General features: G+C 41.8%; 2 protein-coding genes across 22 annotated transcripts in view; one reads left to right on the plus strand and one right to left on the minus strand.

The window, feature by feature from the left end:
- EML6 (EMAP like 6) overlaps positions 1–3,310 on the plus strand; it is a 135,091-nt gene extending 131,781 nt beyond the window's left edge. For 11 of the 12 annotated variants that reach the window (XM_083832334.1, XM_083832338.1, XM_083832339.1 and 8 more), the window contains 2 exons: positions 146–246; positions 1,306–3,310. In XM_083832334.1, coding sequence (XP_083688460.1) covers positions 146–246; positions 1,306–1,330 — 126 coding nt within the window. In that variant the 3' untranslated portion in view covers positions 1,331–3,310. Of the gene's footprint in view, positions 1–145; positions 645–1,305 lie in introns of all 12 variants that reach the window. The other variant, XR_014582893.1, reaches the window with a different exon arrangement.
- An 894-nt stretch (positions 3,311–4,204) lies between these two features.
- Positions 4,205–13,435, minus strand: part of RTN4 (reticulon 4) — a 44,619-nt gene continuing 35,388 nt past the window's right edge. For all 10 annotated transcript variants that reach the window (XM_083832355.1, XM_083832353.1, XM_083832351.1 and 7 more), the window contains 4 exons: positions 7,559–7,628; positions 6,877–6,923; positions 5,675–5,733; positions 4,205–5,267 (listed from right to left, as the gene is read on the minus strand). In XM_083832355.1, the coding sequence (XP_083688481.1) occupies positions 5,225–5,267; positions 5,675–5,733; positions 6,877–6,923; positions 7,559–7,628 (219 nt within the window). In that variant the 3' untranslated portion in view covers positions 4,205–5,224. The remainder of the gene's footprint in view (positions 5,268–5,674; positions 5,734–6,876; positions 6,924–7,558; positions 7,629–13,435) is intronic.

Below are 13,435 nucleotides of genomic sequence, written 5' to 3' on the forward strand. Positions count from 1 at the left end.
AGCTGGGTGCTGAGTTTGGATTACCGGGAGCTCCCACACGAGTGCTGCAGGGGGTGTGGTTATGCATACACTCACAAGTCAGCTGTCACTTTTTAATGCTAGGCTGGCATACTGAAGTCCAGAACTTCTCTTCCTTTTCCAACAGGCCAAACACAAGCGGTATTTTGGGCATTCTGCACATGTTACCAACATCCGCTTTTCTCATGATGACAAGTATGTGATAAGTACAGGAGGAGATGACTGCAGGTAGCTGCTTATTTATTTTTATGGTGATGGGATTGATCAAAAAATTTGTTGTGTAACTTACCGTGCCAAACTCACAGCAATGCACGTACCACATTTCTTGGCTCACTGTGCATTCATTGGTACCTGCTGAAGCGTGAACTTTGCTTTTCTTACTCTTGCATTGCTGTAGTTTATGCTTACTTGCACCTGATTTGCTCCTGCTACCTTGGCCACATTCATAAGGACATCGGGTCATCATGCAGTCAGGTAGCTGTGCCTTCAGTTTATGTCACCAGAGCACCCAGCATCTGTTTCTAGCTCCCTTGTCTTGCCTTCCTCCTGGAGAGAGGCCAGACCAGGCTGATCTTGCCTACTGCTGCACGGCCTGTAAGGAACACGGAGCCTTTGAGTGACAAGAGGTAGGTGAAGGAGCTCTGGCTGCTGGCACAGGACCTACTCATGTGTCTGAAGAACATTTAGATGAGATAAAGACAGCTGGTGAGGGTGTCAAGTCACACAAAAATAACTGAGTATCTCCCACCCAGCAAGGGGGTAGGACAGAAATTCCAGCTGAACAGAAGGATAGACGGATTTAGAAGAACATTTCAAGTAACAGGAGGCTCCTCAAAAGGTGCCTGGAGAAAAAAAAAGGAAACGGGAAAAAAAAGGGGGGGGGGGCATGGACTGTATGCCTCTGTGTGGTGTGTGCATGTACATGGCCGTGTCGCCAGGTGTTGGCTCTCTGGCTCTGTGTGTGTCTGTGTGGCTGCATGTGCATGATGGTTTGCATGTGCAGCTGCATGCGCCTCTGTGTGTGGCTGTATGCTTGTATGTTTGCAGTTGTACGTGTGTGGCTGTGACTGGCTGTGTTTGGGGGGAGTGGCTGTGCATTATTACGCTGCTTTAACACGTGCACAACAGAAGGCAGTGCCAGGGCTTATCTTTGCTTTACCTGGAGGCTTGCAGTTAGAGGTATTTATAGACAGAGACGTATTTTGAGTAGTCTCTCTATGATATGCTAAAGGTTACCATTAATTTACTTAAAAATAAATGTTACACTATCACTTAATTTCTTTGTAGTGTATTTGTATGGCGATGTCTTTGAAAGGCGACTTTTGCTGCTGTTACTGCCACCACCAAGTGACAGCTTTGGACTGGACAGCCATGAATGCCTCCCTTCAGCCGCTGGAATTTCCACACGATGCTGTGTGGATTATGCCTTTTCGGATTACTCGTGACTTTACTGACCGTGAATGCAATCTTGCGATTTGAAGACCAACATCCTTGAGCAGGAAGCTGAAGTTTGAAAGCGACATGTTTTGTAAGAGGGGTAAGCTAAAGTGAACAGTTAACACCCTAAGCTGCTTTTGCCTAATACTGTATTATTCAAATCACATCTGAAAAGGGAGGACACAGAGGGCCCTTTAATTTGCATAATTTCAAAATACGTGGCTTAAACATTCACTCAAAAAAGTGTTTTTACCACACCTGCTTAAAACTCAAATTTAGTGCACTAAGTAAAGTCACAAGCTTTTAATGAGCACACTGGGTTCATGCTTCAGCTTTCAGGAATTGGAGGAGCAAAGTATAATTTTTGTTTCAATATATTTATTTGGCAACATTTTCTATCCATGAAGTGCCTTTGAATAATATTTCCAGTAGTCTGGGCTACAATCTTGCCTCCCACCAATGTCTGCTTTCAACATACGGTGCTATAACTTTCACACAGAGGAGGGCTAACACTAACACTTTTCCAGACATGTACTTACGTTATCCGCTAAATCCCTGTTTAGCGCTTTGGTTTTTAATACCTTCAGAAATGAATTCCAAAATGTTTCCAAGAGCAGGAACCTATGCATCATTATGAGGACAAAAATGGTGGCATGACTTCTCTTGGTAAGCTATACTCAATTGGTTCAGATGGTAGATGGGCTGCAGCCAACATTTGAAGCTTAACTCAAAGTGGGGACAGGAGTGGGGGAAGTAGAAAGATTTTTTTAACACAAATAATGAGGAAATTGTTCCCCAAGCATTCCTGCAATCTCCCTGTTGGCAGGCAAACATGCTTCATATTTAACTGCCATCCCAAGCGGTGACCATCTAGTGCATTAAAGTATTTCGAAAGCCACCAGCAATCCTTGTTTCCCATTATGCCCTCTGGAGAGAGAGACAGAGTGATCTTTGAGACCACCTGGTACCTCACCAATGAGGGCTGTGAACCCTTCAGTGGGCAGCTAGGCCCATGCTATTTAGACATAGAAAAATAAATCACTCTGGTACCTGACAGTTTACCTACTCCTGAGCAAAGCAAAATCTTTGCTAAATTTAAACTCCTCTCCCCATCCTTGCTTCTCTTGCACCGTGTGCAGCCCCCTGCTCTGTGACTAGGCTGTGGGATCATGGGGCATGAGGGCAGCAGGCAGCTGAAATGAAATATGAGCTCTCTCCACTTGAAAGGGGAGACTATGAGCAGATGTTCACAAAAAGCAAGAAGAGCTCTTCAGCAGTTGTTACTGAACTTCTTGGCAAAACCAAAAATGATAGGGACAGTGGAATTGGAGAAAGAAAAGAAAGTTCAAATTTTCAAATGAAGCCTTAGAAAGGAACAGAAAACATGGGCAGTTTCAAATGATTTTGGAGAGTTCTGACATGGAATGCCTCCATATTTTGGAATGACCTTTCTTTTAAAAAGACTGGTTTTAATCAAAAGAAATTAAGGCCAAAATAGAACATTTTGACTTACATGTAGTCTTTGAAAAGAAATACTGAGTTGTGGTTTAGTCCCAGTTCAGATTAACAGAATTTTTAATTGTGGAACCTTCCTGCCAAACCACTTCTGATTCCCACTACGTAAGTGAGACAATAGCTGTTGGACACAGAGTATCATAAAAATGACAAATGAAACTACTATCCAATTAAAGGAGTTGATCCATGTATATTTAACACACAAAAGTGCTTCAGCAACCTCCAAGAATCACCTTTTTTTAAAAGTGAATTTATTAATGCCTTATATTACTATACAGATCAGTTTGTCAGATACACAATAAGAGTCCCTATGCAGTTTTTTTTTTTAAAGAAACCTTATTGATCAAATATTGTAATCATGTTAGGTGGTGATGTCAGTGAGCACCTTCTTTGCTTTTGTTGTCATGTTTGCCTTGCACATTGATTGTATCCTGAATAAAACCAGTTGCGCAGCAGAAGGAATTATTAAATGACTATGTTAAAAATATCTTAGAGCAATAGCGTCTGTCAGGATAACACTTAAAAATTTGTATGTTTATATGGTTTGGCTTTATGTATAAAATGTTCAGAGGTGATGATGTACTATACTGTAAATTAAAATATTGGTGCATGAATTTATTTTTCAATGGTCAAGATGCCATTAATTTAAAATCTGTGTCTCAAATAAACTTGGATACAAGTTTTCAATGTCCAGCTTTCTAAATCAGGCTCAAAAACATCTGAAAAATTATTGGACTTGCTAAACAATTTCCTTCAAACTAGCACATGGCATACATTACTGTCTTCAAAATAAAAGAAGCCAAGGATCTTTGCTTCTTTTAGCAGAATCTAAAATTTCATCTTTTTCAATAACAATTTTCAACAACCAACTAACTCACAAGACTGACAGTCACCCATGTCACTGAGCTGTCAGCACAGCTGGCCATGGTAACAACAGTGGCCTTCAGTATTCAGCATCGAGGCCTCCTCACTGCAGGAAAGCATCTGCTCTACGAGAACTACGCGCCAAACTGAGCATCACCCACCAACACAGCTATTCAGGACATCAGATCTGTAACTAGAACTGAACAAACTGCTTCACGCTGCACAAAAGGTATCATGAAAAATCCATCTACTCACATTGCTATAAATCTGACAAGCTATTTCTACCACCATGTACAATGGATATTTAATCACGATGAACTTAAACACAAATATATTAAACTTACCACAAGAAAGCAAAATACCGATATTATTTTAAGTCTATAAGCTTTATTGATACTTGGGGTTTTGTTTTTTTTCTTGTTTTTTTTTTTTTTTTTTTTTTTTTACATTTCACAATGCATTCCACAGACTTAGTTCAATACAGCTTAAACTGCAAGTGTATAAATTTTCATTTATAATTTCTTGCATAACAAGGTTTTAAGTTTCCAAACAACATTTGCAGCATTAGATATTCAGTCCACAGATTATCAGAGTTTGAGAGACTGTAGAGTTATTTGCTCAAAATCAACTACTGCATGTTTGCGCAACGAAGTGTATGCTGTAATCTTTTAATATATGTGGCGGTTCCTTTGTTCGTTACTTTTTTTTGTTGTTTCTTTTACACAGATGCTAGTGTTTACAAAGACATTTTAGTTTTTCAAGCTTGTGTGCTATGGAGCTAGTCCAGAAATCAGTCAATTCTCTGAAGTATGAAGCACTGTGGAGCAGCTGAAAGATCTAAGCTTTGTGAAACACATATATATATATATTGGCAATTGATAAAACAATAAAATCACAATACAGCTATACTCATACCAAAAAGGCAAGATTTTTCAAAACTTGCTAAAATGGTATATTCTTCTAAAACATCTCATTTTAGAAAATCTGCATCAATCTACACAGACCATACACAGTGCACAAACTGGGAAGTGTTATCCTCCGCTCCACCTGCACTACCTCTTCTGGAACGCAGCAGCGCCTACCTCTGATGAAGCAAAATGTACAGCTTTCTCAAATCTTTTTGTATTAGCCAGTGCTGCACACAGGATAAAGAAAGATGATTAGTTTTAAATCCATACATAGCAGCTTACAATACTTAAGATGATGAAACACATGGCAGTCAAAACAGTTATTTTTCCTCAAACACTGCGTTGCTAAAAAATAAAGATCTGTGAAATTGCACTGCAATGTCAAGGGTTTTGCTTATTCCCTGACCCTCCCCATGTAAATCCAAATAAGTATTTTCCCCCTTAAAAGATGAACTTCCTATCAGTAAGTTGCTTCGGGCTTTTTATTCAGTTTTGCGCTTCAACCCAGGAATTTTTGCTTGGATCCTGCAAAAGGAACAGGAGAGGAAAAAGAACAGCATTTGAGTAAGGAAAAAAGAGTAGGTAGAAAAGCCTTCAAGACAGCAATGTGTGAAGGTAATTATCATGGCAAACCAACTATTACACTGAGAAATTGATAGAACTGCTAAAGGCCTCCTTCGCTCACCCCACAGCTGCAACTGCTGAGGGACTACAGTTTCACTAATATATAGATTTCTATTAAAAATAACATTGGATGAACTTAAATGCATCTCCAAGAAAAGAGCTGATTTCATAACCATTCCATTTTAAGCAAAGAACTTTCTCCTCCCACAACTAGTATATATAATGCATTTGTTATATACAGAAGCAGCATGTGTGCCAAGAACCTAAACATTATTTATGTTTAAATGAAAAACAAACAAAAAACTCACTTAGCCATCGCATCTTTGACATTCTTGTTCACTAGTCCCAAATAATGGTCAATTTGGGCCTGAAATTTAAGGTAAGAGATGTTAGAGACCAAGGCTTACCAACAGTTCCTTTGCTGCCTGGCAGGCAGTTACACACACCAAGACATGCCTTGCAGGAATGACCACTGATGGAAGGAAGCAGCTCAACAGTGTTTATTTCCCAGTTTGATGCTGCTCCAACACAAGTATGCACAACCAAGGCCCGTGGTGAGGAGTGAGCAGTCAGCTCCTCTTTCTCCTCTGGGCACCACAGAGAAGGAAAGCCGCTTTGCTGTTGAACAGCTTACACCCTCCGAGAGCAGCCTTCAGCTTGTCAGGAGGATCGAGGAGCCCAGGCTAAGCCACACAAACTGTCCTTCGTCTTTCTTTTCACTGCACAGTATTTAGCTCGTTTCTAGGGTCATACAGAGGTTGGAGAGGAGCCTGAGAAGCTCTCCCATCTTTTTAGAGCATTTCTTCCACCTTTCCTACATCCCAGACTGACCTCCAGGAGCAGAGTTGTTTTGGAAAGAGGAGAAGGAACTGCTAAGCCAGGGCTGGCTTCCCCCCCTCCTGTGCTATCACCTGCTGAAGACAGTCCCTGAGCAAGCTCTACTATTATTTAATCATAGTCATTTTACTTTGGCTTCTTCTCACCGCCTTTTCCTTTACATTAGTCTGTTGATAGAAGTATTAGACTGTGCCAAGCCTTTCCTGCTGCCTGCTTTAGCCAAATTACAAATTCTGTGGGGCTTCAGGACACAAATCCTGAATAGCAGCTCCAAAGTGTTTTTGTTTTTTTGTTTTTTTTTTTCCTCTCTCAGGAATTGGTTTTAAAGTACTTACATCAAGATTCACACACCCTGCCTACTGCTGCAGCAGGCCTGAACAAATCTGGATGAGAGGAAGAGAAGGCCTCCAGGTTAATCATGTTTTTTTTCATAATCGTTTGCTGGGGAATCCGCCTTACACTTCCACCAAAAAGGAGGAGGGGAAAGCATGCATGGCCTGGACTTCCAAGTGAACTTGGTTCTCTTGGCTCTGGCAGTGACTCCTGATTAAAGGCCTCCATTTTAAAGACTTCAAAGAGTTTAGAAGAATAAAATGAATTTGTATTTTCTCCTGGTTTTGCTTCAACAGAGCTAACTTTATGGAATATTTAATGAACCTTATTGAACACTCACCTGATGTCTCTCATAAATAACAGGAACACTGAAGAGTGAAATCAAAGCTGGAAAAGAACAGATCAAAGGTATAAATATTGACAGAAGGAATGGTGCTCAGTTAAACAAAGACTAGCTTTCACACCTTGACATTTCTTTCAAAAAGGTACAACAAAAAGAAATAACTAGGCCACATACAAAAAGTGTTGGCCAGTAATTTAAATAATCCCTGTTCAGGAGAAGCTGGGCTGCTCTCCAGGTCTTGTTAATGATACAGTAAGTCTGGTCACAGTTCACTTTTTCACTGTGGGTTAGGGCACATTCTTCAGCAAGAATGCTTAGGTCAGTGGCACCCCTGTCTGCACTGCTCTGGGCTACAAGAAACAAACTATCTTCAGTGGGAGGTGACCAGAGCTGATTTTGTACCCCCACCAAAGTTACAATATAGCAATGATATTAAAGAAAAGCTAACCCTGACAGGGAGATATGATGTCTGGAAAATGTGCAACTTCACAGAATTCAACACAATTCAAAATTATCCATTCTGCAGGGTTATCAATGTCCTAGAGAAAGGACACACAACTATACCATCTTGATACACTCTCAAGAACACAGGAATAGCCTGGGAGTATCGGGCAGACTTCATTGCTTTTCCAGGGTTATTTTGTAATGCCAGGTATTTAACACAATTTAAAACGCTTACCCAATATCAGTAATGTCAGACCATTAAACAAGGCACCAACATAAGTGAATACCCACATCAACACTGCGAACTGAAAAATAAAAAGCACATGTCAGCCTGTGACTGGTCTTACAAGAACATACTAGTTATACCAGTGAGATAACTTCTCTAAATGTACATATGAAGCTGGAATACCCCAAACTCCACCCATGTGCATCTAATGTAATTATAGATGAGTGACGAGATGGCTGAAGGGTTTAGTAATGGGATATGTGGCCTCTTGCGTCTAGGTCATTGGGCTGAATTCGGCCCAAGTCAGCAGTGACCACAAGCTGTCAGTACGTGGTGGCTGCTCAAGGCCCTCTGCGTGTACACAGCACTTCCAATACAGCATTTAAGAACGACGGGCAAACAGTTCCTACCTCCCACCCTTCGAAGACAGGAACAGGACAGGCAGGGAGGTTAAAGGGCTGGCACATGCCACAGCCCTTGGGGACAGAGCGAGAAGGAAAGCAGGTCATTTGGTTGCATGGCAGCCCAGCAGCCAACACATGAGCACATCAACCCTGGGGCTGCAAAGCCACCGGTGGCACTGCCCCACCAGAGCCACGCTGCGATTCTCCATGAAGCACTGACTATGCTAGGCAGGCAGGGGCTTCTGCCACACTGGGTGAAAAACCTGTCTGGAAGGAAGGGAATGCGGCAAGGCTGGCTTGCGTGACTTTCTTCCCTTAAACAACACAAGGACTTAGAATACTACAATATTCACGGAAGAAAGAAGTCATCAGTGCCATAAAATGGAAGACGGCTGCAGGTCAGAGACAAACTCCAATGAGAAGACTTTCCGTTAACGCGCACCCAGCCCTTCCCGCTGCTGTTCGTGGTGCCTGCCCCAGCACCGGCCTCGCTATTGCTCCCCCTGCCCTGCTGACTCCACTCTTGCGCAGGCCCTGTCGGGGGGGGGGGGGGGGGGGGGGTCTCGACCCTGCTTCAACGGTTTTGCACAGCTCTGAGGGAGTTAAACCCCACCAGCTTTCCATCAGGTGCAGAGTGACCCAAGCACACCTCTGACCTATACCAGGGCAGGAGCAGGCTGCAGACTGCCAGCTCTATTTCTGTGTAGGATTCCTCCCTGAGGAAAACCAGCCCATTTCTTCTAGTGTTGCACAGCCCATAAGGAACAGAGCAGAAGCCAGGATTCGGATGTCAGATCTAGTGGATTTAGCAGCACTTATTTCTTGCTAAGCAGACAAGAACCCCAGCACTCTAATCAGCTAAGCATGTCTGGTTATTTTCTGGGCAAGACGCTGCAAAACAGTGGAAGGTGGTGCAGAGGCTGCAGATCCATCCAAATCCAAAGATGTGGGCACAGACAGCAACCGAAGGTGAAGCACCACAATAAGCAGGAGATGCAAAGGCAAAAGACGGGCACAAAGCACTGCAAAATAAAGACTCTAAGCTGAAGGACTGTGGGCAAAAGATGCAGACTACAGCTGAGTTACTCAGAAGTTATGCAGTCAGACGTCCATTTTTAGCTTATCATAAGACGCAAAATGTCCAAACCAAACAAAATCAACAGCCAGCAGTAAGGGCAGGGCAGTAAAGACAGGTCTAGCTGCACAACCCCTGTAATGACAGTAAGTTTACTTCAAGAGCTTCCTTCAAAGCTGATCCCATTCAAAATTGAGCAGGATTAATTGCAAATGATGCAGTTCTTTATCTGTCAGTTCTTTCCAGAGGTGACGCAAGTAGCACTAGAGGCACAAAGTTAACCCTGAAAAGTTAACCCAAAGTTAACAAGGCTGCAATGTTACCATCAGCTGCATTTCCACTGAAGGAATTTGGCAAGTTTATCAAGAAAAATAAAGCAGATTTCTCTAACCTCCCTCATGATTCATTCAAACCTTGGCCCAGTTCTGCTCTCTGCAGTGCCAGGGTGAGAGCTAGCTGCCAGCCTCTTTGCACAACAACTTTACCAAAGCAAATCTCTACTTTCTGAGCAAGTCTGTCCCTGCAGCGTGTCCCCTACCCCAGAGATAGGAGGAAAGCCAACAACTGTTATACAGCAAAAAGCCCCCAAGTTTGTGAACACTCAGAATGACTCTCTCACAAAGCGTGCATTTGGTATCGTAAATCAGCTGGCTTCAAGCACACACAGTGAACCATTTTGACTGCTCCCTGAGCTCTCCCCTGCATGAGCACAGTTCCAGAAGCAAGGCACCACCCTGCCCAGGTAAACATTGATAACAGAGCTCAAGACTATGCCCATGTCAGAAAACACAGTTCACGTAAGCAGTGGGGTAACAGAAACGAAATCAATCCAAAAGTCCAACAACTATCAGAACAATCACTGGAATATCATTTAGTAAGCACTGAATTTATGGTCCCAGAAATATAAAAATCCTTAAGTTAACATTTGACTGACACTGGCATTGCACCTCCTAAAGTCTGCCCAAAGCAGTGCCAGGGTTTAATGACAAAGTCTATAGTGTGTGAAGTTTCTGTCCACTTTGCCCATTTGTTCCAGGCAGGAGAGGGAACCCCCGACCCCAGTGAGACCACCTCTCTTTGCCATGTCCTGCTGACTGCTGTCAGTAAATGACAGCTGTTTTCTAAGCTGTGGCCACCAAAGCAAATGATGTTCAGCAAAACCCTCCAAAGCCCCCTCCCAAACCACCACCTCTCCATCCTCACACCTTTCTGACAGTTAAAACCAGGCTCCCAGGAATAAATGGACTCAATCTCAATCCCTCATTTACTTATGGTCTCTATTTTTTCCTAGAAATGAGACAAACTTACAAATGTGTAAAGGTTTACCTCAAGCATGCCTGAACACTTAAAGCTCTAAGATGAAAAAAAAAAAAAAAAAAAAAGCTGAAAGCAACCCAGGACTGACCTACAAAGATAATATTGTTCTTCCCACACACTCAGAACAGGATAGAAGGAAGGCACAGGGCCCAAGCTCACCACTTGCACGTTACAATGATATGTGAACCAGCAACAAAACTGTGTATCTGAAGGACTGGATCCAGTTTTTGCCTACCTTATTCAGTGAGACTCCCTAGTACCCAAAGCATAAGGCAATTTAATGGCAAATCCAGAAAGGCCCATATATCAGTTTCTTTACTATAAACCAGTTCAAATATAGCACAGAGCTCTATTTCTCAAAATATCAGTTGAGCAATGACAAATTGAAAGCAACTGTGCCCTGACGTCAGAAGAGAACTGCTACTGATTGCGCAGCCCTGGGTGCACTGCTCAATTACTGTGAGTCAGGACAAAGTGCAGCTCCTCCTGGGACCCTGACAAGGGCTCTGCTGAAATTTCCCCTGAAAAGCTATGAGGAACTTCTCCTTGTGCTGCATAAATATTTAGTACATTTTAAGACTTCCATGACTGAAGCACTGTTTAATAAAAAAAAAAAAAGAAGAAAAAGATCTTAACGAGACAGATTTTACAGCCAGAACTATTATGCACAATAAACTAACCTGCAGACATTTTCTACATCAAAGCTCTTTAACTTTCATTATATACAAACATGCTGTTTCCTATGGTGAAGATGTTTAAACTACACGAGCCAGGCATATTTTTTTTTAATAAAAACAGAGCTGCTGTATTACATAAAACCTCAGCATCCTAATGTTCTCCTCAAGCACAAACTCTTCAAAATCAGCAACTGTAAATGGTCCTGACATTCACTAGTTTTATAGAGGGTTGCTCCCAACTACCATAAATTAGACTAATTAACCCACATAAAATGTTTTAAATGCCAGAATAGAGGGGAAGTGAATTATTTCATCTGAATGAAAATGTATTTCCTACATACCATACTATTTTAGAAGTGATTAGAGTGCCTTGAAGACATCTTGACTGGAATTAATTCTACTACTGGAAGACTTAATTCTTAAAACAGTGCTAAGTAAAACAGCAGTTGGCTATTCGCTGCTTCCCCTTCCTTACTGCAAGGGACTGTGAACTCTAAACAAATAGTGTGGAAATTCGCATAACTCAGATGAAGGATCATACCACAAAGGGCTTAATTATTGAAGAAATACAAGTGACCTTGTGACTACAAGGTTTTCTGTGATGTATCCAGTTGTTTAATACGATCCAAATATGACTTCAGCAAAATAACCTTTTTTGAACACTGAAACTCAATGCCATTAAAAAGCGCAATAAACAGAATATGTTCCTTTCCTCCCTCACACTCCAAGTTTATGTTATCCAAATGCAGTTCTAGTCACATAACAACAATTCCTTTGACCAAGGCCACAGCGCTGCAGAGATGCACCGCAAGCACACAGCCACTGAAGTGCGAAGGCAAGCCAGCCTCTCACAGGCAGCAGGCAGGGCTGACACGATTTAGCCATCCAAACCAAGCCCCGAGTGGGAACACCAGCAAGGCACAGACAGAAACAGGCTCATTTATGCCGTACTGTCATAAAATGACTACAGTAATATCAATCGTGTACAGAAAGGTGACCAGAAAATACGAACGCACAAGCACCTCATAAAAGTACTTTTATTGCACAGCCCTGTAGGAGCTGGAAGAATACTGCACAAAACCCTGGGCTAATCCTTCATCTCCTCTTCTCATTCTGAGAACCTGAATCTTTTCTACGAGCACCAGATCACGGGTGATAACACCCAACATCCTTACACATCTTTTCCTCTTTCCAGAGGGAAAGGGCTCTTCCTGGGGAAGACTTGGACAACATTATTTGCAATACCCACAGTACCAACTCCTCACTTTGCTTATGTAGGAGCAACTGCATGAGAAGTGCATCTATATGAGAAACTGCATCTAGAAACTCTAAGATCCTGAGAACTATCTCCAATTTCTATTCCACAAATAAAACGGACTTTTAGAGCCTTCCTATTTTATTCCAAGTTTCTCTACAAACCCCTTCTCTCATCCTCACAACAACTCAAAGGCCTTGGCAAAGCACTTTATAAGCAAAAGATTTACTGGAGGATAAATGCAACTTTATTTCAAGATTATGCAAACTGAAAAGCAAATGGACAACAAGTTGTACTCAGTAAAGGAAACAATTGTTTGAAAGACAAAGAAATGTGATAAGCTTGGCAGGAGAGAACATAAGTCTCACAGAATAAAAATGAAGGATTTTCAGCCATTTTTACGCCATTTCTTGCTCTGCCACCTCAGTAAAGAGCACCTCAGTTTTGCTCTGCAACGTTCAGTAAACTCTATTCAATACTAATTAAACATATACTAGGTATCTGTTAGGCTGTTTTGCATGCTTTATGCAGAGTTGTTTCCAAAAAAACATTTCAGTAATTGGTATTGCTAAGAAAAACAACTATTTACACCCAAACCAAGTGACCGAAAGAAGCGTCCACCTTCCTAGTAAAGCACAGGCGTTATTCAGTCCCAATTCTTCCAGTAAAAAAATGGATAGAAAACTCCTGCTGTTCAAGGCAAGTAAGTGTACATTAATTGACCACTTGCTAGTCTCTGTACAGAAACAAACCGAAAAACATAAACCAGACTGTGCCAGTCTAGCCGTAAACGGAGATATTTTTTTAAGACAGTGAGTGAGAGAGAGGTGGTAGTGATGCATTCTGAATGCCCATACTGGAGCAGTGTCTTGTTTTCTTAAGATTTCTGCTTTTAAGCACCAGCAAGGAGGTGTAACAGCTCGACTGTATGCAGCCAAAGCTTATTTCAGTTTTCCATTCATTTTTACTGTACTGTCAAAATGAAGTACAAATAAAGCTAACCACTCCATGACTGCATTCAGTACTTAATGTATCTAAGAGAATGCTGCACTTGCTGAAAAACCACAAAAATTGGTACTTCCAGCAAGCAAACTAAAACTCGATACAGAGCCAAAGATGCTATTGTTCATTCACATTTGTAAGGACAAGTGGGCTTTG

This window comes from Anser anser, assembly GCF_964211835.1.
Source record: "Anser anser genome assembly, chromosome: 3".
NCBI classification, from domain to species: Eukaryota; Metazoa; Chordata; class Aves; order Anseriformes; family Anatidae; genus Anser; species Anser anser.